Source organism: Haemorhous mexicanus, chromosome 11 (assembly GCF_027477595.1).
Source record: "Haemorhous mexicanus isolate bHaeMex1 chromosome 11, bHaeMex1.pri, whole genome shotgun sequence".
In the NCBI taxonomy this organism is placed as follows: domain Eukaryota; kingdom Metazoa; phylum Chordata; class Aves; order Passeriformes; family Fringillidae; genus Haemorhous; species Haemorhous mexicanus.
The window spans coordinates 23540097-23565721 of record NC_082351.1 but is presented as its reverse complement, the minus strand read 5'-3'; the positions used below and the strand labels follow the sequence as shown (position 1 = coordinate 23565721).

The 25625-nt window shown below is 55.5% G+C and overlaps 1 protein-coding gene across 3 annotated transcripts in view; it reads right to left on the bottom strand.

Annotated features, from left to right (window-relative positions):
- Positions 1 to 25625, bottom strand: part of GRM7 (glutamate metabotropic receptor 7) — a 207159-nt gene that overhangs the window by 30118 nt on the left and 151416 nt on the right. For all 3 annotated transcript variants that reach the window (XR_009487913.1, XM_059856865.1, XM_059856863.1), the window contains exon 8: positions 21458 to 22393. Coding sequence is in view for 2 of the 3 variants with exons in the window: in XM_059856865.1 (XP_059712848.1) it covers positions 21458 to 22393 (936 nt within the window). In the remaining variant the exon portion in view is untranslated. The remainder of the gene's footprint in view (positions 1 to 21457; positions 22394 to 25625) is intronic.

The window sequence follows — 25625 nt, the reverse complement described above, 5'->3', positions numbered from 1 at the left end:
CAGAGCTGGAAGCCTCAGGGATGGATGAACAGCTCCTGCAAGCTCCAGGGATGCACAGCCCCTGGAAGCTGCAGGGATGCACAGCAGGGATGCACAGCCCCTGGAAGCTGCAGGGATGCACAGCAGGGATGCACAGCCCCTGGAAGCTGCAGGGATGCACAGCAGGGATCAGACCTTGCTCTGCCTCCCTCTGCACGGAGCCCTGAGGAAGCTGCAGGAAGCTGCAGGAGGAAGGCAGGGCAGGAAGCACCTCGAGCCCAAGGCCTCCTCCTGTGAGGAGCAGCAGGATGGGAGCCAGCAGCAGGAGCTCCTGCAGCCCCGTGGGTGTGGGCAGGTGGGATCTGGGCTGGGGGAGGCACAGGGTGCTCCTGGCCAGGCCAGGCTCAGCCAGAGCAGCTCCTGGAGCAGCTCCTGGATGTGCCCAGGTTGCCATGGCAATGGGAACTGTGAGTGCAGCTCTGCCTTGCCAGCACTGAGGAACACTGCCAGCATTATTCACAGCCTGGAGAGGAGAGGCACAGGTGCCCTGGTGCTTCTCTCCCCACTCAGGCTCTGTAACCAGCCTGGGGGCTGCAGTTTTGTTTCACTGCCCAGTAAATCACACAGTCACACATCAGGATAGCAAGCAGCCCTCTCACTTCAGGTGTTCAGGCCTTGCAAAATTAAATCCATAATCCAGAATATGGATTCTGCACTGGCAGTAAAGAACATGACAAATATACATATATGAAGCAGTCACACACAGCAAGCTGATACTGAGAAACCAAAGCAAAAGGAGCAAGTGAAGCCTCAGGGCAGCCTCACAAGAGGGGCTGACCCAGGCCAGCAGGGCAAGGCAGCCCCAGCACAGGGCTCCTCCTGCCCTGACTGGGCTGTACCGAGTGCCCATCCCACTCAGGGATCCTGAGCCCTCCAGCTGCAGCTCTGCCAGGATGAACACCCAGCTATTCCAGCCCAGACCATGGCCTAACGAGAGCAGAGATCCCACAGAAGGTTCATCTTACAGAGCAAGCTTCAACACCTTTTTCTGTCCTTCACTCCAATTCTGCCTGCCCTGACCCAGCCACATGAATGCTTGATTTATGTCCAGCCAGTCTGGCCCACTTGGCTCTCCCTGAGATCAAACTGCTCTTTTTCTGAGACACTCCAGTTAATAAATTCCCTTTGCCTCCGCTTGCTTCAGCAACTGAACATCCTCCATCACCCACACATCAGGCTCACAAAATCTCAGCCCAAGCCTTCCCCCATCACAAATGAAACCCTCTGGCCTCCCCAGAAGAACAGAACTTGTTCCCCTGCACAGCTGGTGCCAGATCTTCACTGCCCACAGCACAGAGACCCCACAGCTTGCTCACTCTCACCCCTGGATGTGAGCAGTGAGCCTGGGGGCTGCAGTGGGAGCTGCCAGGCACACAGCCCTGGCAGTCCCTGCTGGCACCAGCTGGGGATGGTTTCTGCCAGACCCACCCAACTCCCTCTTGGTTTGGCCACTCCAGGGTGCCCATTTCTGGGAGCAGGCACTTGGTGTGCAGCCTGTGCCCCTGCTTTATGGCTCCCTGAGGGCAGACTGAGGGGAGGGAGCCTCCAGGAGCCCTTCCCTGGGGGCTGCTGATCACACAGTCCCCGAGGTGGGAAAAGCCCTCCAAGGTCAGCCCTTGCTGGTCCCTGCCTTGTCACCCAGACCAGAGCCCCGAGTGCCACGTCCAGGGAGGGTGCTCCCACCACTGCCCCTTACACTGAGGCAGCCCAGTATTCCCAGTATGCTCCCAGCCCAACCAGTATGCAGAACCTCAAACCAGCCCCACAAACCATTCCTTGCCCCTGCAGTGCCCAGGAGGTGAGCACGGCCCCAGCCCTGCTCAGGTATGACTGTGGTCACCTCAGCTCCGCCAGGCCCACAAACCCCAAAGCCAGCTGCCATCCCTCAGTGTCACTGAGCTCAGACCCAGGCTCTCAAACCCCCAAAGCCAGCTGCCATCCCTCAGTGCCACTGAGCTCTGACCCAGGCTCTCAAACCCCCAAAGCCAGCTGCCATCCCTCAGTGTCACTGAGCTCAGACCCAGGCCCACAAACCCCAAAGCCAGCTGCCATCCCTCAGTGTCACTGAGCTCAGACCCAGGCCCGCAAACCCCCCAAGCCAGCTGCCATCCCTCAGTGTCACTGAGCTCTGACCCAGGCCCACAAACCCCCAAAGCCAGCTGCCATCCCTCAGTGTCAGGGAGCTCAGACCCAGGCCCACAAACCCCAAAGCCAGCTGCCATCCCTCAGTGTCACTGAGCTCAGACCCAGGCCCACAAACCCCCAAAGCCAGCTGCCATCCCTCAGTGTCACTGAGCTCAGACCCAGGCCCACAAACCCCCAAAGCCAGCTGCCATCCCTCAGTGTCACTGAGCTCAGACCCAGGCCCACAAACCCCCAAAGCCAGCTGCCATCCCTCAGTGTCACTGAGCTCTGACCCAGGCCCACAAACCCCAAAGCCAGCTGCCATCCCACAGTGTCTGAGCTCAGACCCAGGCCCACAAACCCCAAAGCCAGCTGCCATCCCTCAGTGTCACTGAGCTCTGACCCAGGCCCACAAACCCCAAAGCCAGCTGCCATCCCTCAGTGTCTGAGCTCTGACCCAGGCCCACAAACCCCAAAGCCAGCTGCCATCCCTCAGTGTCACTGAGCTCTGACCCAGGCCCACAAACCCCCAAAGCCAGCTGCCATCCCTCGGTGTCAGGGAGCTCAGACCCAGGCCCTCAAACCCCCAAAGCCAGCTGCCATCCCTCAGTGTCACTGAGCTCTGACCCAGGCCCACAAACCCCCAAAGCCAGCTGCCATCCCTCAGTGTCACTGAGCTCTGACCCAGACCCACAAACCCCAAAGCCAGCTGCCATCCCTCAGTGTCTGAGCTCAGACCCAGGCCCTCAAACCCCCAAAGCCAGCTGCCATCCCTCAGTGTCACTGAGCTCAGACCCAGGCCCTCAAACCCCCAAAGCCAGCTGCCATCTCTCAGTGCCACTGAGCTCTGACCCAGGCCCACAAACCCCAAAGCCAGCTGCCATCCCTCAGTGTCACTGAGCTCTGACCCAGGCCCACAAACCCCAAAGCCAGCTGCCATCCCTCAGTGTCACTGAGCTCTGACCCAGGCCCACAAACCCCAAAGCCAGCTGCCATCCCTCAGTGTCACTGAGCTCAGACCCAGGCCCACAAACCCCCAAAGCCAGCTGCCATCCCTCAGTGTCACTGAGCTCAGACCCAGGCCCACAAACCCCCAAAGCCAGCTGCCATCCCTCAGTGTCACTGAGCTCAGACCCAGGCCCACAAACCCCAAAGCCAGCTGCCATCCCTCAGTGTCACTGAGCTCTGACCCAGGCCCACAAACCCCAAAGCCAGCTGCCATCCCTCAGTGTCACTGAGCTCAGACCCAGGCCCACAAACCCCAAAGCCAGCTGCCATCCCTCAGTGTCACTGAGCTCTGACCCAGGCCCACAAACCCCAAAGCCAGCTGCCATCCCTCAGTGTCACTGAGCTCAGACCCAGGCCCACAAACCCCCAAAGCCAGCTGCCATCCCTCAGTGTCACTGAGCTCAGACCCAGGCCCACAAACCCCCAAAGCCAGCTGCCATCCCTCAGTGTCTCTGAGCTCAGACCCAGGCCCACAAACCCCCAAAGCCAGCTGCCATCCCTCAGTGTCACTGAGCTCAGACCCAGGCCCACAAACCCCCAAAGCCAGCTGCCATCCCTCAGTGTCTGAGCTCTGACCCAGGCCCACAACCCCCAAAGCCAGCTGCCATCCCTCAGTGTCACTGAGCTCAGACCCAGGCCCTCAAACCCCAAAGCCAGCTGCCATCTCACAGTGTCTGAGCTCAGACCCAGGCCCACAAACCCCCAAAGCCAGCTGCCATCCCTCAGTGTCACTGAGCTCTGACCCAGGCCCACAAACCCCCAAAGCCAGCTGCCATCCCTCAGTGTCTGAGCTCTGACCCAGGCCCTCAAACCCCAAAGCCAGCTGCCATCCCTCAGTGTCACTGAGCTCTGACCCAGGCCCACAAACCCCCAAAGCCAGCTGCCATCCCTCAGTGTCACTGAGCTCTGACCCAGGCCCACAAACCCCCAAAGCCAGCTGCCATCTCTCAGTGTCACTGAGCTCTGACCCAGGCCCACAAACCCCAAAGCCAGCTGCCATCCCTCAGTGTCAGGGAGCTCAGACCCAGGCCCACAAACCCCAAAGCCAGCTGCCATCCCTCAGTGTCTGAGCTCATACCCAGGCCCACAAACCCCCAAAGCCAGCTGCCATCCCTCAGTGTCACTGAGCTCAGACCCAGGCCCACAAACCCCCAAAGCCAGCTGCCATCCCTCAGTGTCACTGAGCTCAGACCCAGGCCCACAAACCCCCAAAGCCAGCTGCCATCCCTCAGTGTCACTGAGCTCAGACCCAGGCCCACAAACCCCCAAAGCCAGCTGCCATCCCTCAGTGTCACTGAGCTCTGACCCAGGCCCTCAAACCCCAAAGCCAGCTGCCATCCCACAGTGTCTGAGCTCAGACCCAGGCCCACAAACCCCAAAGCCAGCTGCCATCCCTCAGTGTCACTGAGCTCTGACCCAGGCCCACAAACCCCAAAGCCAGCTGCCATCCCTCAGTGTCTGAGCTCTGACCCAGGCCCACAAACCCCAAAGCCAGCTGCCATCCCTCAGTGTCACTGAGCTCTGACCCAGGCCCACAAACCCCCAAAGCCAGCTGCCATCCCTCGGTGTCAGGGAGCTCAGACCCAGGCCCTCAAACCCCCAAAGCCAGCTGCCATCCCTCAGTGTCACTGAGCTCTGACCCAGGCCCACAAACCCCCAAAGCCAGCTGCCATCCCTCAGTGTCACTGAGCTCTGACCCAGACCCACAAACCCCAAAGCCAGCTGCCATCCCTCAGTGTCTGAGCTCAGACCCAGGCCCTCAAACCCCCAAAGCCAGCTGCCATCCCTCAGTGTCACTGAGCTCAGACCCAGGCCCTCAAACCCCCAAAGCCAGCTGCCATCTCTCAGTGCCACTGAGCTCTGACCCAGGCCCACAAACCCCAAAGCCAGCTGCCATCCCTCAGTGTCACTGAGCTCTGACCCAGGCCCACAAACCCCAAAGCCAGCTGCCATCCCTCAGTGTCACTGAGCTCTGACCCAGGCCCACAAACCCCAAAGCCAGCTGCCATCCCTCAGTGTCACTGAGCTCAGACCCAGGCCCACAAACCCCCAAAGCCAGCTGCCATCCCTCAGTGTCACTGAGCTCTGACCCAGGCCCACAAACCCCAAAGCCAGCTGCCATCCCTCAGTGTCACTGAGCTCAGACCCAGGCCCACAAACCCCCAAAGCCAGCTGCCATCCCTCAGTGTCACTGAGCTCAGACCCAGGCCCACAAACCCCCAAAGCCAGCTGCCATCCCTCAGTGTCTCTGAGCTCAGACCCAGGCCCACAAACCCCCAAAGCCAGCTGCCATCCCTCAGTGTCACTGAGCTCAGACCCAGGCCCACAAACCCCCAAAGCCAGCTGCCATCCCTCAGTGTCTGAGCTCTGACCCAGGCCCACAACCCCCAAAGCCAGCTGCCATCCCTCAGTGTCACTGAGCTCAGACCCAGGCCCTCAAACCCCAAAGCCAGCTGCCATCTCACAGTGTCTGAGCTCAGACCCAGGCCCACAAACCCCCAAAGCCAGCTGCCATCCCTCAGTGTCACTGAGCTCTGACCCAGGCCCACAAACCCCCAAAGCCAGCTGCCATCCCTCAGTGTCTGAGCTCTGACCCAGGCCCTCAAACCCCAAAGCCAGCTGCCATCCCTCAGTGTCACTGAGCTCTGACCCAGGCCCACAAACCCCCAAAGCCAGCTGCCATCCCTCAGTGTCACTGAGCTCTGACCCAGGCCCACAAACCCCCAAAGCCAGCTGCCATCTCTCAGTGTCACTGAGCTCTGACCCAGGCCCTCAAACCCCAAAGCCAGCTGCCATCCCTCAGTGTCAGGGAGCTCTGACCCAGGCCCACAAACCCCAAAGCCAGCTGCCATCCCTCAGTGTCACTGAGCTCTGACCCAGGCCCACAAACCCCAAAGCCAGCTGCCATCCCTCAGTGTCAGGGAGCTCAGACCCAGGCCCACAAACCCCAAAGCCAGCTGCCATCCCTCAGTGTCTAAGCTCTGACCCAGGCCCACAAACCCCCAAAGCCAGCTGCCATCCCTCAGTGTCTGAACTCAGACCCAGGCCCACAAACCCCAAAGCCAGCTGCCATCCCTCAGTGTCTCTGAGCTCAGACCCAGGCCCACAAACCCCCAAAGCCAGCTGCCATCCCTCAGTGTCACTGAGCTCAGACCCAGGCCCACAAACCCCCAAAGCCAGCTGCCATCCCTCAGTGCCACTGAGCTCTGACCCAGGCCCACAAACCCCAAAGCCAGCTGCCATCCCTCAGTGTCAGGGAGCTCAGACCCAGGCCCACAAACCCCAAAGCCAGCTGCCATCCCTCAGTGTCTGAGCTCATACCCAGGCCCACAAACCCCCAAAGCCAGCTGCCATCCCTCAGTGTCACTGAGCTCAGACCCAGGCCCACAAACCCCCAAAGCCAGCTGCCATCCCTCAGTGTCACTGAGCTCAGACCCAGGCCCACAAACCCCCAAAGCCAGCTGCCATCCCTCAGTGTCACTGAGCTCAGACCCAGGCCCACAAACCCCCAAAGCCAGCTGCCATCCCTCAGTGTCACTGAGCTCTGACCCAGGCCCACAAACCCCAAAGCCAGCTGCCATCCCACAGTGTCTGAGCTCAGACCCAGGCCCACAAACCCCAAAGCCAGCTGCCATCCCTCAGTGTCACTGAGCTCTGACCCAGGCCCACAAACCCCAAAGCCAGCTGCCATCCCTCAGTGTCTGAGCTCTGACCCAGGCCCACAAACCCCAAAGCCAGCTGCCATCCCTCAGTGTCACTGAGCTCTGACCCAGGCCCACAAACCCCCAAAGCCAGCTGCCATCCCTCGGTGTCAGGGAGCTCAGACCCAGGCCCTCAAACCCCCAAAGCCAGCTGCCATCCCTCAGTGTCACTGAGCTCTGACCCAGGCCCACAAACCCCCAAAGCCAGCTGCCATCCCTCAGTGTCACTGAGCTCTGACCCAGACCCACAAACCCCAAAGCCAGCTGCCATCCCTCAGTGTCTGAGCTCAGACCCAGGCCCTCAAACCCCCAAAGCCAGCTGCCATCCCTCAGTGTCACTGAGCTCTGACCCAGGCCCACAAACCCCCAAAGCCAGCTGCCATCCCTCAGTGTCACTGAGCTCTGACCCAGGCCCACAAACCCCCAAAGCCAGCTGCCATCCCTCAGTGTCTGAGCTCTGACCCAGGCCCTCAAACCCCAAAGCCAGCTGCCATCCCTCAGTGTCACTGAGCTCTGACCCAGGCCCACAAACCCCCAAAGCCAGCTGCCATCCCTCAGTGTCACTGAGCTCAGACCCAGGCCCTCAAACCCCCAAAGCCAGCTGCCATCTCTCAGTGCCACTGAGCTCTGACCCAGGCCCACAAACCCCAAAGCCAGCTGCCATCCCTCAGTGTCACTGAGCTCTGACCCAGGCCCACAAACCCCAAAGCCAGCTGCCATCCCTCAGTGTCACTGAGCTCTGACCCAGGCCCACAAACCCCAAAGCCAGCTGCCATCCCTCAGTGTCACTGAGCTCAGACCCAGGCCCACAAACCCCCAAAGCCAGCTGCCATCCCTCAGTGTCACTGAGCTCTGACCCAGGCCCACAAACCCCAAAGCCAGCTGCCATCCCTCAGTGTCACTGAGCTCAGACCCAGGCCCACAAACCCCCAAAGCCAGCTGCCATCCCTCAGTGTCACTGAGCTCAGACCCAGGCCCACAAACCCCCAAAGCCAGCTGCCATCCCTCAGTGTCTCTGAGCTCAGACCCAGGCCCACAAACCCCCAAAGCCAGCTGCCATCCCTCAGTGTCACTGAGCTCAGACCCAGGCCCACAAACCCCCAAAGCCAGCTGCCATCCCTCAGTGTCTGAGCTCTGACCCAGGCCCACAACCCCCAAAGCCAGCTGCCATCCCTCAGTGTCACTGAGCTCAGACCCAGGCCCTCAAACCCCAAAGCCAGCTGCCATCTCACAGTGTCTGAGCTCAGACCCAGGCCCACAAACCCCCAAAGCCAGCTGCCATCCCTCAGTGTCACTGAGCTCTGACCCAGGCCCACAAACCCCCAAAGCCAGCTGCCATCCCTCAGTGTCTGAGCTCTGACCCAGGCCCTCAAACCCCAAAGCCAGCTGCCATCCCTCAGTGTCACTGAGCTCTGACCCAGGCCCACAAACCCCCAAAGCCAGCTGCCATCTCTCAGTGTCACTGAGCTCTGACCCAGGCCCTCAAACCCCAAAGCCAGCTGCCATCCCTCAGTGTCAGGGAGCTCTGACCCAGGCCCACAAACCCCAAAGCCAGCTGCCATCCCTCAGTGTCACTGAGCTCTGACCCAGGCCCACAAACCCCAAAGCCAGCTGCCATCCCTCAGTGTCAGGGAGCTCAGACCCAGGCCCACAAACCCCAAAGCCAGCTGCCATCCCTCAGTGTCTAAGCTCTGACCCAGGCCCACAAACCCCCAAAGCCAGCTGCCATCCCTCAGTGTCTGAACTCAGACCCAGGCCCACAAACCCCAAAGCCAGCTGCCATCCCTCAGTGTCTCTGAGCTCAGACCCAGGCCCACAAACCCCCAAAGCCAGCTGCCATCCCTCAGTGTCACTGAGCTCAGACCCAGGCCCACAAACCCCCAAAGCCAGCTGCCATCCCTCAGTGCCACTGAGCTCTGACCCAGGCCCACAAACCCCAAAGCCAGCTGCCATCCCTCAGTGTCAGGGAGCTCAGACCCAGGCCCACAAACCCCAAAGCCAGCTGCCATCCCTCAGTGTCTGAGCTCATACCCAGGCCCACAAACCCCCAAAGCCAGCTGCCATCCCTCAGTGTCTGAGCTCTGACCCAGGCCCACAAACCCCCAAAGCCAGCTGCCATCCCTCAGTGTCTGAGCTCTGACCCAGGCCCACACTGGGAATCTACTCCATGGATTTGCATACAAAGTAAGATCTAATTCTGCTCGCAGACTTTCAGGGGAATTTGAAGTGCAAGGCAGTGCCAGTGCAGGAGGGGAAGAGGGAAAGGATAATCCCACACTTATTACTTCTCCTTAAAGACCTTGGAGCACAGCACTGGCAGTAAAGAACATGACAAATATACATATATGAAGGAAGCAATTTTTTCAGTGTCTTTTGAAATGCTAATGTAATTATTGGTTTAAGCAGAGCATTTACAAATTGCTTTGGCTATTTAGAAAAAACTTGTTATGGCAGGACATGTCCTCAGGCCCCACAGGGCTGGGTATGGACTGAGGAATGTGCTGGGGCACCAAAAGCTGCAGCCAAGTACCCAGAGCAGTCAGCAATTCATTTATTCTCGTTATTAATTCATTCATTTATTTATTGGCATGCCCAGAGCAGCTGGGGCTGCCCCTGGATCCCTGGCAGTGCCTGAGGCCAGGCTGGGCACTGGGGCTGGGACACTCTGGGACAGTGGGAGCTGTGTCTGCCATGGCAGGGGTGGCACTGGCTGGGATTTAGGGTCCCTCTCAACCTCTTAAGGTGAAAGTGAGCAGGGAATGTGGTCAGGCTGCTGAAAGAATGGAAGATTCCTGGGTAAGGCAGCAGAGCCTTTGCTCCTGACCAGCCATCGTTGAGAGTTTAAACCCTGGCACAAGGAAAATGACTCCTTGTATTAAAGAATAGCCATTTAAACGTCAAAACAATAAAAGAAGAGGGTCAGACTAGGCGTGTGGGCAGCAGCTCCAGCCCCACACGGGCTGGACCCACACACAGCTGCTCAGATGCCCCTGCAAAGACCAAGAACCCCAGAGCTCCCCCTGAAGCTGTGCCAGCAGCCAGCAGCATTTCCCTCGGTGAAAATGCCCTTTTGGAGGTTCTGTGCCACAGCCAGCTTTGTGCCAGCCCCTCTCCCCAGCCCTGCCCGGGCCCCAGGGGGCTCCCCCGGCCCCTCCGCATCGCTCATCCCACCGGAGGGCACCAGGCAGGAGAGCCCGGAGCAGGGCAGGGCTTGGGATGATCTCCGGGCACCCGAGGTGTTCCTCCTCCCCAGCATTCCTTCCGAGCGCTGCCAGCTTGCATTTAATTAACGCGCTGACTGGAGCCAGCCAATTCTTGTTGCTACTGATGTGTCACAATTAGAACAGCGTTGCCATGGCAACTGCCCGGAGCATCATCGCTCCTACCCCGGCTCTGCGCAATCCTCGGGCTGTGCCACGCAGATGGGCGGTTATTGTTATGCTAAACCGGCAATGGGTAATCCCACCAAATACAAGATCATTTAGGTGCTCATTTAAATGAGATTTAATTACAAAAAGTCTATCGTTTCAGGAGCTGCCAAATTCCAGCCGTTCCACGATCCCCCGTATCTCTGGGAGGCACCCGCGTGCATCAAGGCTAACCCAGAGCATCAGGGAAGCGCTTCTCTCTTAATTATCTAACGCTGCCTTTTCATTGCAGGAACAAAGCAAATCTGCAGCTCAGATCAGCCGCTGCGGTGACAATTCCAGCAATACCCGAACCTGAGAGGTGATCCCGTCCTGCACGATCCCACCGCAGCTCCCAGTGCTCATCCCCAGCTCCGAGTTAACTCCGAGTGACCCCCCCGACACCACCGCAATTCACTGCCGGGCGTTCAGACCATTCGCGGTGCTCAGAGTGAGCAATCTGGGGGGAAAAACCCGAATTTTACACCCAAACCAGCTCACAGGTTTAACTCATCCCTGGCCTGACAGACGCTAAGGAGCCGCAGACACCAATGTGAATCTGTAGCTGATTAATGAGTTTGAACAGGATAAAAAGCAGAGCCTGGTTATTGGTGCCTTGAGCCGTTTGGTGCCCTACTGCACGGCACAGCTGCAGCAGCTGCAGCCCCTCACCCCTGATCCCTGCGGGACAGAGCCTCCAGGAGCCTGAGAACACCAACGGGACTGGGGACAAACGGGACCTGCTGCCAGTGCTGGGACAGAGAGACTGAGCTGGGACAGAGAGACTGAGCTGGGCTGGGACAGAGAGACTGAGCTGGGACAGAGAGCACCGAGCTGGGACAGAGAGACTGAGCTGGGACAGAGAGACTGAGCTGGGACAGAGAGACTGAGCTGGGACAGAGAGACTGAGCTGGGCTCTGCTCTGAGCTGGGCTGGGACAGAGAGCACCGAGCACCGAGCTGGGTTCTGCTCCAAGCCGAGCTGCTTTGCTCAATGATTTGCTGATTTGGTCAATGGTATTTTGGGACCTGACTCAGTCCCTGCTGTTTTGGGCATCACCTCCCGAGCCCGTGACCCCGGGCTGGGCTCCGGGCAGCCCCCGAGCCCCAGACCCCCTGGGCACACTGCTGGGTGGGCTGGGCTGTGCCCCAGGAAAGGCTGGCTCAGTCTGATCAGATCCAGCCCAGGCAGGGCTCGGTCCCTTCTGCACCACCGGGGACATCTGCAGGCCTGACCTCCTTTCCTTATCTCCAGTCCTTATCAGAGTTCATCTTCCAGTCAATAAAACCTGCTAAAACAACATTGATTCTCAAGTTCTGGAGAATCAAATCACTTGACTTCCTTGGTCCTCCAATTAAGGCACCAGAATAAATCTTAACTACTCCCTAATACCAGTTTTCACAAGACTTTCTCCAGCTCTAATCACGTTTAAGCACCTTGGCTAAAGGAATTGATTTCCATTGCTTTTCCTTCCTGCCACCTAGGAGAGTCTGCTGAGCTTCCCGGTGCCTCTCCCCTCCAGCTCCCTGCTGAATTACTGGTGCCAGCTCGAGGTTCAGCAGGAGCTTCTCCACCACTAAAAAGCGCTATCTTGTCTCCAAATGATATTTAATTATCTCCATTAAACATTACAGGCTGCTCTGATGCTGGAGATGTAAATCAGAGGAACAAGAGGAGGATGAGAGCATATTGTTCCTCGCTTGTTTTGTCCTCCTACTCCCTCTCTTAAATAAGTGTCTCTAGAGGTAAGGCCAACGTGGAGCTTGTGAACACTCGAGTTATTCAATTTACAACACGCACATTGTTTTTCACTGGTGAAACCATGAGACTCAGGGCCTGGGCAGGGCTAAGCCTCAGCTTTCCCTGCTGTGGCAGAGGCAGCTAAAGACTGAATGGATGGTGCTTAATGAGCAATTAACAGTGCTAGAAAAGCTGTTATTGCAGAAACATAAACACCCCCCAAATCACTTGGGACATGGTAGGGTTGGGACACACATTTTTTGCTTTCATCTACAAGAATTCACTGTTGCTTCTCTTTAACCTTCTGCCTCAAAGACAAAACATGAGGCAGTTTCTATGACTGAGCATGATGGTTTCTATTTTTATTACTATTACATGCCTGCTTAAGCCACTTCAAACAACAAATAAATCCTGCCAGTCGATATTTTTGCACTCATCTCTTACACACAGAGTCCTACCTTTGGCTCTGCATTGGACTGGCCTTGCTGGACTGGAGATGGTCCCTGCAGAGCAGTTCTGTTCTCCTCCTGCAAAGCCAGCTGTGTCCAGCTGTGTCCAGCTGTGTCCAGCTGTGCTGTGCTCAAAGCAGCTGATGGTGGTGTCAGAGCAGCTCTCCAGGATCCACAGAGGGCCTGCTCTGTGGAGAGGAGATTCCCTTTCCAGTGCCCGTAGCTCTGGGTTTTTTACTCATTTTGGAGGGAAAGGCTGAAAGAGGGCAGGTTTAGATTGGATATCAGGAAGGAATTCTTCCTGGCAGGGTGAGCAGGCCCTGGCACAGGGTGCCCAGAGCAGCTGGGGCTGCCCCTGGATCCCTGGCAGTGCCCAAGGCCAGGCTGGACACTGGGGTTGGGACAGTGGGAGGTGTCCCTGCCATGGCAGGGGTGGCACTGGCTGGGATTTGGGTCCCTTCCCACCCATTCTATGGATAGCTGACTCCAAGGCTGAATGCTCTCTTCACCCACAGTGGTTTGGGGCAGGAGGGTGCCCTGGCAGTGCCCCTGGGAAGTCACTCACTCTCTGTGACACCCATCTCACGAGCTCTCTCCAAGCAAGACTTCCCCCGGCCCCTCCTGCTCCTCCCCTGGCAGTTTTCCTTGCTCCTTCCTTTTGTTCCTGTTTATTCTAAAACAAACAGGAGGGAACCTCCACTCCACCCATGAGGGATGCTCCTTCTGCAGGGGCTGCTCCATCTGGGGCCCTTTGCTCTCATCACCCACTCACAGGAGGGGCCAGAAGTGCTCAAGGACCAATTCCTGCTGCTGAAAGCCCCGATGAGAACAAACCCTGACTCCAGCATCCACCTTCAGCAAGGAAATTGGGAACCATCTGCATAACTGCCACTGTACTGAAGGGGCCCTCCAGGCTTTGCTGCTGATGAGCTCAGAATCAGCAGCCATTATTACTGCCTCCAAACACCAGATCGTGTTTGTACAACACAGGGGCAGTGCCCGGCTGAGCTCTGCTCTCTCAGATTCAGCTGGGCTGGCTCTGTGTGCTCTGAATGCTCTGCAGGGCGATGAACTCACTCCAACAAAGCAGCAGCAAAGGGAGCGGGGGCTTTCTGCAGCAGAACTCGCCCTGAGCTCCATCCCCCAGCCCCAGGAGAGCTCCCTGCCCTCTGGCTGAGCCTACAGGGGACAATCCTGCAGGGAGAGGCCCAGGGAGTGACCCACAGCACCCCCTGAGCCCCTGAAACAGGGCTCTGCTCAAACAAGCAGCTGGAAGAGGCTCAGGGCTGCAGGGATGTGTCAGTGCCTCTGGGGAGCCCCCTCATCTTTGTGGTACCCTTACCTTAACCCTGCATCCACAGGAATGCAAAATACTCACTGAAATCACAGAGTCACCCCCGGGATCACCAAGTCCCCCCGTGAACCCAGCAGCAGCAGCACGTTCACCAGCACATCACCTCCTGAGGTGCCACTCTCACCCTGGCTCTGGGCCCCCACGGCTGGGCTCACCATGCCTGGGGAAATCCAGGGTCCCAGACTGACACTGCCCACAGAACACAAACTGACCCTCCCCTGCCTGGAGCTGCTTATTTTGGGATTGATTCCTTCCTAACTAACTTTGAGGAGCTGTTCTGGAACTCCACAGCCATGGCTCCCATGGATGGCCGCCCCGAGCCCAGCACTGCTCAGCCTTAGTCCCAAGCCAGGGCTTTGCAAGGCTGAGCTTTTCCCTTAGCTGCCTCAGCAATTCAGCAAAGTGGAAACCCCCAGCCCTTCCCAGGAGCACGGCAGGGTCTGTGCAAGGGAAATGATGCTGTCAGCCCTGTGGGTTACAGAGATATCACAAGGCAAGCACAGAGAAAAGTTTCATCAACACAGTAATTACTGCCCGGACTCCACGGCAATTATTTCCCAGTGGTGAGGGGCTGTCAGCTGGTGCTGCAGATAAGAACTGCTGATAGGGCTGCCAGGGCCCGGGCAGGGTTGGCTTTTCAGATGCAAAACCCTCCTGGCAATGCTACATTTTCCAAAAAAAAAAAAGAGGAACAAAAAAAGTACATGTCAACACTATGTATTAAACACCTACACGTTTTTTCCTTTAAAAATTGTGCTGCTTTTTAGCCAGAGGCAGTAAAGTGTGCACCAGAAATTCCAGGGGAAAAAGAGATCTTCCTTCCCCACTTCTCCTTTGTGACATAAAGGGTGTGCTCAGGGCAGGGGCAGCTGGGGCCTGCCCAGAGCTGGTGCTGCTGAGAGCCAGGGGCCAGTGCTTCTGCCACAGCCAGGCTCACAGGTGGAAAAGCTCCAAAATGTCCCCAGATCTGCTGCTCCAGTCCCACAGAGCCTGCCCAGAGCTGGGGCTGCTGCTGAATGGTCCCAATGGACACAGAGCAGCCTGGGGAGGAGCTGGTCCAGCTGCCAGGGCTGCCCCAGCACCATGGAGGGAGGCTCAGGCTGGATTTTGGGAAAGGTTCATCCCCAGAGGGTGCTGGCACTGCCCAGGGAATGGGCACAGCCCCAGAGCTCCAGGAGCCTTTGGACAGCGCTCCAGGGGTGCCAGGGTGGGATTTGGGGTGTCTGGGCAGGGCCAGGGGCTGGGCTGGGGGATCCCTGTGAGTCCCTTCCAGCTCAGGATATTCTGGGATTTCCACCTCTGTGATGCCCTCTCCTTTCTGGGTTCCATTTGTGTTCCTATCTTCCAAATAATTTCTGTTTTCTGTCTCCTCAGCACAGCTGGGAATGGAAAAGGCTGGAATTACCACAGCAAAGAGATCCCTCGGTGCCAACATCAGACATCAAAGCAGCCACTCAGAGGCTTCAAAGGGTCCCTGGTGACACAGCAGCCCCTGGGGACAGGGATGAAGTCACTTCTGCTTAACTGAGCCTGTGTCCCCCCGAGACAGCAGCAAACCCAGCCTGGTCCTGCTGCTGCTCCTGGCACAGAGAGCTCTCCAAAACCCAAACATTTCCCCCCATAGGCTGGGGGTCATCCCCTGCCAGCTCTGCCCTCCCTGCACAGCAAACCCAGCATGGTCCTGCTGCTCCTGGCACAGAGAGCTCTGCAATAACCAAACATTTCACCCTGTGGGTTGGGGTTCATCACCAGCCCTGCCCTCCCTGCACAGCTCTGTGCCTGCTCTCCCAGCTCTGCTGGTGGCACTGCTGGCTGGGGGAGCCCCCCTGCCAGGTAATTATGTGGAACACGATTGTGGCCTTGGGCTCCTCCTGCTCAGTGTTTGCAATTAGGTTTTACTACAAAAGTACATATTAACATTAAAGGAGCATTACAATGCAGCAAATGTGATAACGCAGAGCCACGTTACCTGCACCTTCTGCCTCTGTTCTCCCAAGAATGATAATCACCGTTAATTTATGGTCTTCTGAGGAGCATCTAATTACTGCAATCAGCCCTTATTCCACTCTGAGCGTGCACGTGTGCTCTTCCCTGCCTTTCAATGCCTGCCCTGGCTGCAGACAGACACAGACCTGCATCCTCAGTGGCCCTGCTGAGCCCGGGCAGTGCTCGGGGGGAATCCCCTGCCAGGACCCAGCAAAGGCAGGAATCCCCTCCCAGAGAGCCCTGGCAGGGAATCCAGCACTCTGGGTAACCTTGCTATTCCCAAATGTCTTTGCTTTTTCAGGACACCACGAGAGGAGCAGAGGCTCCTTCCCCATTCCTGGCAGGCCCAGCTACAGTGCCAACTCCAGAACCTGTCCCAGACTCCAGTGCCAGATCCCCCCTTCTCTCCTCTGCACCTGAGGAGTGTGAGCTGGGGCACACACACAAACCCAGGTGCCCAAGTTCAGGCACCAAGATTCCCTTGCCATTTTTCTTTCTCTTTTGCAGCCTTGGTGGCAGAGGGAGTTGTGCCAGAGCTCCTGGTGACTCCTGAGGGACCCTGAACACTGGGAACTAGCCCAGCCAGGAATATTCTGTATTTCCTGGGGTGTTCGCTCCTCCAGGAGCCTCAGAGGCCATAGCCCAGCCCTAGCCAGGGGGTGCTGGGTCTGTTCAGGGAACAAAGCTCCCCCCAGAGCACCAGGGAGAGGAGAACAGAGATCCACAGCTCCAGAACCTGGATTCCTGCAGCACTTCAGCCACACAGGTGGAAATCCTGAGCTCCTGCTAAGGTTAAACCACTGGCAGCAGTGACACCTTAAAAACCTCTCAGTCTGGCTGGGGTGTGACTGCCCACAGCCCCCCTTGCCATGGGGGAGCAGTAAATGCAGGAGGTAATCAAGGAAATCTCACTGAGAACTTTGCCTGGGAGCTGTGCTTGGAATTTTTGTTCAGTTCTGCAGAAATTAGAACTGAAACCCTACAGACACTCAGAGGTTTTCACAAGGGTTTTTAGACACTTTTCAGCACTGCTGTTACATAACCTGATAAAAACCAAGGCCAGGATCACCTTTGTAGTGAAGGTCATCAGCCTTCCACAAATTGCACTGAGTATTTCACTCTTGGGTTTCAGAGAACACCTAATTTCTCCTCAATTAAAAGGTGCAGCTCCAGTACTCCACAGAAGTGGATTTTCTTGAAAAGCCTGTGCTTTGGGGCTCTCCAGAGCTCGTGGCTCCAGCCTGGAGGTCTGAACTGCCTTGAGCTGAAGCTGCTCTTCAGTTCAGGCTTGACTCAGGACAGCTCCAATGCCAGATCCCCAAACTCCAGGCTGCTCTCAGGGAGACACTCCAGGCTGGATGGAATGAAGAACTGCAGCATCTGAACATGCAGATAATGAAATGATGGGTGAAGTGAAAGTGCATCAATGAGAAATTCCTGGTGTCAGAATCCTCCTTTAAACAAAAATGTTAAAAAATTGAAACAAAAGCTGCAATGCATAAAAGCTGTCCCTGGGAGAGCTCCAAATTCGTGGCAGACCCAGGCACATACCCTGGGAGCCTCAAAGCCTGGGTTCCTCCACCATCCCACAGTGTGAAACTCCAACAAATGTTGCATTAAATTCCTCATAACTCCCAAATCCACACATGTAGAGTTGCTATAGCAACTGTCAGCCCGAGCCTTCCCAAGGGAGAAAATAAAAGTGTGTCCTACCTGGCTAATTGCTATTTGTGTTACAGAGAATTGAAGGGTAACTTAGTTCCACCAAAAAATAGCACAGAGACTGAAGTGCTCCTGTGCTAATGTGACATTATTTAATCTGAACAAGGACCCATTTTGCATGTGTCTTCAAATTATAGTATTTATGGAACACTCAACACAATAAGTAAAAGTGTTGCTGCCAAATATGCCTGACTTGCCCTGCTTATTGATTTGAATAAAAGGGGCACTGAAAAAAAACCAGAGAAACAAGAAGGAAGGTGGAAGAGCTGATGGGATTAGGCACTTCAAATTTCATTACAAAACTACAACCCCCCCCCAAAAAACCCCAGCAGTTTACAACTGAAGGTTCATGCAGAAATCAGCTGATGGAAGGTGACAGCTCTTTTTCCTATTTCAGCTTTTCCCTATTTCTCATCGCTGCAGGAAGAACAAAGCTCCCAGGCAGGACAACCACACCGGCTGAACAATAGTCACCCCTCACTCAGAGGCACAATTGGAACTTTTTAACTTGAAAAAAGCCCTGAAGATCATTCAAGAGAAGAACCCCACTGGCAGGATGCATTTCAGCACGCTGACAGCTCTCACTGGCTTGTGAACATCCAGCAATGTATTTGTTTAATCTCAGCACAATTACTAAATAAAAGCAATCAGAGCTCTGAGGCAGCAGAGCCTCTCTGAAACATGAAAACATATCAATGACAGCTCTGTCTCTACAGCCCAATGACACAATCTGAGAAAATGAGATTTTGGGGGAATATTCAGCTTCCCTGGGCACCCTGTGCATCCCCACCCTCACAGGGTGGAATTCCTTCCAGATATCCAGACTAAATCTCCCCTCCTTCAGCTAAAAGCCACAGTGGCTTTCCATCAAACACACTCTAAAGGAAGGCACAAACCCTGCCCCAGAGCTGTGCTGCTCCTCCAAGCTGACACAGCATTTTCAGGATACACAATCCATCCAGGATAACAGAGCCCCAGAGCTGCACAGTGCCCAGGCAGGGAGAGCAGGGCACACAATCCATCCAGGATAACAGAGCCCCAGAGCTGCACAGTGCCCAGGCAGGGAGCAGGGCACACAATCCATCCAGGATAACAGAGCCCCAGAGCTGCACAGTGCCCAGGCAGGGAGAGCAGGGCACACAATCCATCCAGGATAACAGAGCCCCAGAGCTGCACAGTGCCCAGGCAGGGAGAGCAGGGCACACAATCCAGGATAACAGAGCCCCAGAGCTGCACAGTGCCCAGGCAGGGAGCAGGGCACACAATCCATCCAGGATAACAGAGCCCCAGAGCTGCACAGTGCCCAGGCAGGGAGAGCAGGGCACACAATCCAGGATAACAGAGCCCCAGAGCTGCACAGTGCCCAGGCAGGGAGAGCAGGGCACACAATCCATCCAGGATAACAGAGCCCCAGAGCTGCACAGTGCCCAGGCAGGGAGAGCAGGGCACACAATCCATCCAGGATAACAGAGCCCCAGAGCTGCACAGTGCCCAGGCAGGGAGAGCAGGGCACACAATCCATCCAGGATAACAGAGCCCCAGAGCTGCACAGTGCCCAGGCAGGGAGCAGGGCACACAATCCAGGATAACAGAGCCCCAGAGCTGCACAGTGCCCAGGCAGGGAGAGCAGGGCACACAATCCATCCAGGATAACAGAGCCCCAGAGCTGCACAGTGCCCAGGCAGGGAGAGCAGGGCACACAATCCATCCAGGATAACAGAGCCCCAGAGCTGCACAGTGCCCAGGCAGGGAGCAGGGCACACAACCCATCCAGGATAACAGAGCCCCAGAGCTGCACAGTGCCCAGGCAGGGAGCAGGGCACACAATCCATCCAGGATAACAGAGCCCCAGAGCTGCACAGTGCCCAGGCAGGGAGAGCAGGGCACACAATCCATCCAGGATAACAGAGCCCCAGAGCTGCACAGTGCCCAGGCAGGGAGCAGGGCACACAATCCAGGATAACAGAGCCCCAGAGCTGCACAGTGCCCAGGCAGGGAGAGCAGGGCACACAATCCATCCAGGATAACAGAGCCCCAGAGCTGCACAGTGCCCAGGCAGGGAGAGCAAGGCACACAATCCATCCAGGATAACAGAGCCCCAGAGCTGCACAGTGCCCAGGCAGGGAGCAGGGCACACAATCCAGGATAACAGAGCCCCAGAGCTGCACAGTGCCCAGGCAGGGAGAGCAGGGCACACAATCCAGGATAACAGAGCCCCAGAGCTGCACAGTGCCCAGGCAGGGAGCAGCGCACACAATCCAGGATAACAGAGCCCCAGAGCTGCACAGTGCCCAGGCAGGGAGAGCAGGGCACACAATCCAGGATAACAGAGCCCCAGAGCTGCACAGTGCCCAGGCAGGGAGAGCAGGGCACACAATCCAGGATAACAGAGCCCCAGAGCTGCACAGTGCCCAGGCAGGCTCTGGGAGCTCTGTATCCCAGCTGTGGAACCCCAGGGGTGCTGCACAGTGGGAAGGAGGAGCACATCCCACATCGCTGGGGTCCACGTGCTGCATCACCAAACAAAGCCCATAAATCACAGCTGAGCCACAAATCACAACCAGCCATGCCTTCTCTCCATCTCTGATGTGGACAAAGAAACAGGGTGAGTGAACTCAAGCTGTTAAAACATCTGAAATCTGCTTTTACCACGTGCCACCTCCATGTGCCTCATGGCTCATCTCCATCCTGGAGAAACTCAGATTTCTGGCCTTCCTCCACCTGCTGCAGCAGCTCCTGCTTGAATTATTCACCTTTTATGAATCACCTGCAGCACTTTGCTCGGGGTTTGGTTTTTTTGTTGTTGGAGGTGTTATTCTCTACCCTGAACAAGGCAGGTGTTTACAATATGCCTTCCACCCAACAACATTATGCTTGTATTTATCGATAGAATAAAATAAATCCATCCCCTGGAACCCCAGTGTTATATATAACCCCATTCCTCAGCTGAAGAGATCACGCTGCATGAGATTTTTCAGCAGGTGCAATTTCCATTTCAGCAGACGTGCGTGGCCAAGCTAAGGCACAATATTTTCCAGAGGAAATATCTGACAGGAAATCAGTGGCACGCACCAAAAAGCAAAATCCCTGCACCCCCACCCAAAAGGAGAGCCAGAAAAGGAGGAAAAGCAGCAAAGCTCCTGCAGCACAGCCCTGGGCAGGGCAGGAGGGGAAAGGCCCAGGAGCAGGGGCTGGGCACCGAGCCTGGTCACAGAGCTCAGGAGCTGCACAGCCCTGCAGGGACACAGGGACACAGGGACACAGGGACAGGGACACAGGCTGGGCTGGGGTGGAGGGGTAAAACAGACTGACAGCAGTTCATGACAGCCCAGTAATGCCACTGCTCTCTAAATATTGGGCTTGGTGGTGTTTGCCAAATCCCTCTGAAATGACAGCTTTTCTCAAGAAGAGAAGTCAAGGTGAATCTCCATCAAGGAGCATCAGCTGGAGCCACTGGGCTCAGCCCCTGGAGCTCAGGACAGGCCCTTTACACCATGGTGTAAATGTGTCCTGGGGCTGTTCTGTGAGCAGACCACTCCTCAGACTCCACAATGCCCTCGGGCCCAGAGGCACAGGAGCCCACCTGAGTATTTTTTTGACAGTTCTCTTGCTTACATCTTGCAATCAAAATTATTTAGTTAGGAGATGCCTCTTTGTGAGTGATATGACAGCTAATTCCCACTTATCCTACTGTAAAGAAACAATTGAAATAGATGCAACAATAAAACTAATGGCTAACGTGATTGCTATTGATCATTTGCCAGTTTTTAAATGGATGGCCCACGAGCTAAACGGGGAAGGAAAACAGTGCCACAGATTGCCCCGAGTCAGGAACGAGCTGCCTGGAGAGCTCAGCTGGAAATCCACGGGAAGCTGAGCACCAGCACGTGGCTGCAACCACAGTGGATCCTGGGCACTCTCACCTACCTTTTCTGCTGACTGGGCAGTGCCAAAAAATATTGGAATGAAGGCAAGCCATACTATACAGGTAGTGTACATAGTGAATCCAATGGGTTTGGCTTCATTAAAATTCTCTGGGACCCCCCGAGTCTTGATGGCATACACAGTGCACGTCACCATGAGCAGAATGCTATAACCCAAGGAACAAATGATTTGTAGATCCGTAATGTCACACTTGAGCACTCCTCTGGCCTGCTCGGGGTTCATAGTTTTCTGCTCATCGTAATCCACGATGATGTTGGGCGGGTCGACCGCAAACCAGATGAAGACCCCGAGCAGCTGGACGGAGATGAGGCTGGAGGCGATGGCCAGCTGCGAGGTGGGGCTGATCAGCCGCGGCGCCGTCACCGACTTCTTGCCCTGCTCGAAGATGCGGTAGATGCGGTTGGTCTTGGTGAGCAGCGCCGCGTAGCTGATGCACATGCCCAGCCCCAGGAAGATCCTGCGGAAGGAGCACACGGCCACGTCGGGCTTGGCGATCATCAGGAAGGTGATGATGTAGCACAGGAAGATGCCCGTCAGCAGCACGTAGCTGAGCTCGCGGCCCGAGGCGCGCACGATCGGCGTGTCGTTGTAGCGGATGAAGGTGGCCACCACGAAGATGGTGGCCACGATGCCCAGCATGGCCAGGAAGACGGGGATGACGGCCCAGGGCGAGTGCCACTCCAGCTTGATGATGGGGATGGAGCGGCAGCCGGTGCGGTTCTCGTTGGGCCGCTCGTTGTAGGAGCACAGCAGGCAGGTGACCTCGTCGGCCTGGTACTGGTAGCCGTCACACAGCTCGCAGTGCCAGCAGCACGGCATGCCCTTCACCATCTTCTTCCTCTCGCCCGGCCGGCACGGCTGGCTGCACACCGAGGGGGGCACGGCACGCACGCCCCCGCCCCACTGCATCTCCTCGATCTGTGGGACAGGGACAAACAGGCTCGGGGTTAGGGCTGGCTTAGGGCTGGCTGCACACCGAGGGGGGCACAGCACACACACTCCCTCCCCACTGCAAACAGACTCAGGGTTAAGGCTGGCAGCCACAGACATGAGCTGGGAAGGAAGGGAGGTGACTCAGGCGAGCCCCAGCACACAAACCCCAAGTGGATAAAGCTCTCATGGGCAGAGTCCCAGAACCACACCCTGGTGCCTCTGTGTGAGCCCTAACTGTGCTCACTGCCTCCGTTTCTCATTTCTGTTTCTCATTAAGTCTGATGGAATGACATCCAAGCCCAGATAAACCACATGAGAATTATTATTAACAACACTGCAAACCTTGAGGGAAGGCAGGACTTGCACTTGCAAGGCTGCTTCCCACAAACCCTGGGGCTTCTTACCGGGACAGAGCAGAGATCTCCCCTCCTGGAGCTGCTCCTGACCAGGGGAAGTTTGTGAAATGAGGTGGGAATGTGTTTCTGTAGGGCATGGGATCACTGACAATGGGGGAAGGTCTGCTACACAAGCCAGGTGAGGAATATGAAGGACAAAGAAAATGATCATGACTGAAAAATGCAATAATTAGATAATATTTCATTTCAAAGTCACACTCAGCTTTTGAAATACCACATGTGCTTCTGGGAATGCAAATGATAAATGATTACATTAAATACATGGAAAGTCTCACTTAGTCTGCAGTCTGGAGAGTCCTGAACTCCAAGGTAGGCAGCAAAGGCTCCCAAGTACTGTGGAAAACTGGACTCACAAATCATTTCAAACCATGCCCGACTGAAGCCACTCTCCAGCCTCCAGGAACAAGGAAGGTTTAGACTGGAGCCCCAGGGAAACTGTCCAGCCTGGAAGCCTGGGAGGGCCCTGGCATTCCTGCACCATTCCCAGCCCAGCAGCACCTCAGTGGCTCCAGCAGCTGCTTTGTGTGTGTGTGTCCTTTCCAAACTCAAAACCTGATCCCCTGGATAGATGTGAGGAAGTGCCATTAAAAACAACATTTCAGCTATTTCTCCTTAGGTCACTTAAATGCTGATAAGCTCCATGGTTTTCCCTACAAGCAGTCAAAGTTCTCAGATGAGTTTCTTGAATCAGCTGCCTTAATTATTCATACAGACAGGAAGACTTGGATGGGCAAGTCTTAAACTGAAGGATTAAGTTGCACTTTCCTAATTTAAACCAAAATAAATCCTGTATCATTTTCATCTTATATTTGTGAAAACACAAACCCTGCAGTCACACTCTGCTCACACACTGGAGTACCAAGAGTCTTTCTGTGAATGCTGTAAAAATAATCCCTCAGTGAGAGACAGTCTAGAGGTCTGCCACTGCCTGGGAAACTTCATTAACCTCCAGTGTTCTGGGGAAGAGAAAAGATCCCTGAACTGTGCAGCGTGCAGGAGGCAAAGGAGTGCTGCTGCTAAAGGGAACACAAAGGCTCATTAAAATCAACCCGACCCATCTGGGATCCTGACCCAGTCTGCAGCAGTGAAATGATTCCCACCCATTTTCCACGTGGAATATCTTCATTACCACGGATTGATGAACGTGCTATCATAGCCCTGCTTCCCTTGGGGGCACAAAAGGATGGATTTCCATATTCTCAGCCCTACTCCATGGCACTGCTGGCACCTGGGACAGCCCAAAGGTACTTCACCCTGCACAGATGCTCTGTGGACTGAGATAAGAGAGGATCAGGCAGAATGGAGGAAAGTCCTTTTCCTGGCACCACAACAGCTCTAGCACTGCCCCTGGACAGATGTCTGCTGTTTCTGGAGAAAATTCAGGATGCAAAGTGCCTGTGAGGGAATGCTGGGCAGGGGGTGAGAACCTGAGTCAAACTACACTTTCCCCACTCAGAAAAGTGCATGTTTGAAGAAAATTTGTCCCACATCTACACATCTCTTAAGATACCTGCAAGGATCAGCTGAAAATGCCTTGCACAGTCTGCAAAGGGGGCAGCAAAACATCTCATACATTGTGAGAAAGTGCTCTGGCAACCAACAGAAAAACTGAGGGTTTGAATGTAGGACCTTCCATTTCACTCCAGGGGTAAGGGAATTCATTCTTCCCAAACCAACAGCACTGCCAGAGGCAGCCAGACACTGTACCTTGGACTCCACCCTGGCCAGCTGGGAGGGAGGGAGGGAAGGAAGGAAAGGAAGGAAAGGAAGGAAAGGAAGGAAAGGAAGGAAGGAAGGAAAGGAAGGAAAGGAAGGAAAGGAAGGAAAGGAAGGAAAGGAAGGAAAGGAAGGAAAGGAAGGAAAGGAAGCTCTCCCTGCTCCCACACATCCCCAGCTCCTGAATGCCTCCAGCAGGAGGGACTGCCTCCACTCACAATCTATATTCTCATTATGTTCACTACAGAACAAACATTAAAAAGAAATGCTTAGTCTGTCTCATAAGGCCTCGTGTAATTGTTCATTTTAATGAATAAAGTAACTCAATATCTGGGGATAATTCAAACATTGCTGCTTTGCTTCCCTCCACCACAAACATTTCCATAATAAGCCATTTGTTCTGAACTTAATTGTTTCGTGCAATGTTTGATTAAAATAAAAATCAGTACAAAAATAATTACATTAGTGGTAATTAACCTACTCAGGGAAGAAAATAGCCATGTTCCCTGATCCCACTTTCATAATCACGGTGCCATTAATTTCAGGGACACACAGAAGCCAGCGGCGAGGACTGGGCTCAGATTTATTGCCACCTCCAGACTGCAGCTCCTAACTCAGCAGTTCAGACATTTGTGTATATTCCACTTTGCAGACAGCAATATTTGCATGACTTAGCTCTTCAGGCTCAGCTATTAATGTCTTGTAATTAGTTCCTAAATCCAGGGATTTACCGTGATAATGGTTTTAAGCTAAGAATATGTCAATAACACATCCTCAGCAGAGTCTTCTGCAAAATATCAACGGAAATCCCTTCAAGAGATAACACTGGTGATAAGCCAGAGTGCCAGAGAGGATGCAGAGCTGCTGCATGCCTGGCCCAGACATGGTGCTCCACACCACGGAGCTCCTTTTCATTTCCCTGCCTGCAGGGAGTGCCGGGGAAGCCTTGCCCAGCACTGAGCCTGCAAGGGCTGGAGGCAAAACCCCACCAGGGCTGGCTCGTGCCAACCAGATCCTGCACTGAGCAGAGCAGCCCTCACACCTCTGCAGGCTAACACAGAACTCCCAGAGACTCCAAACTCCCT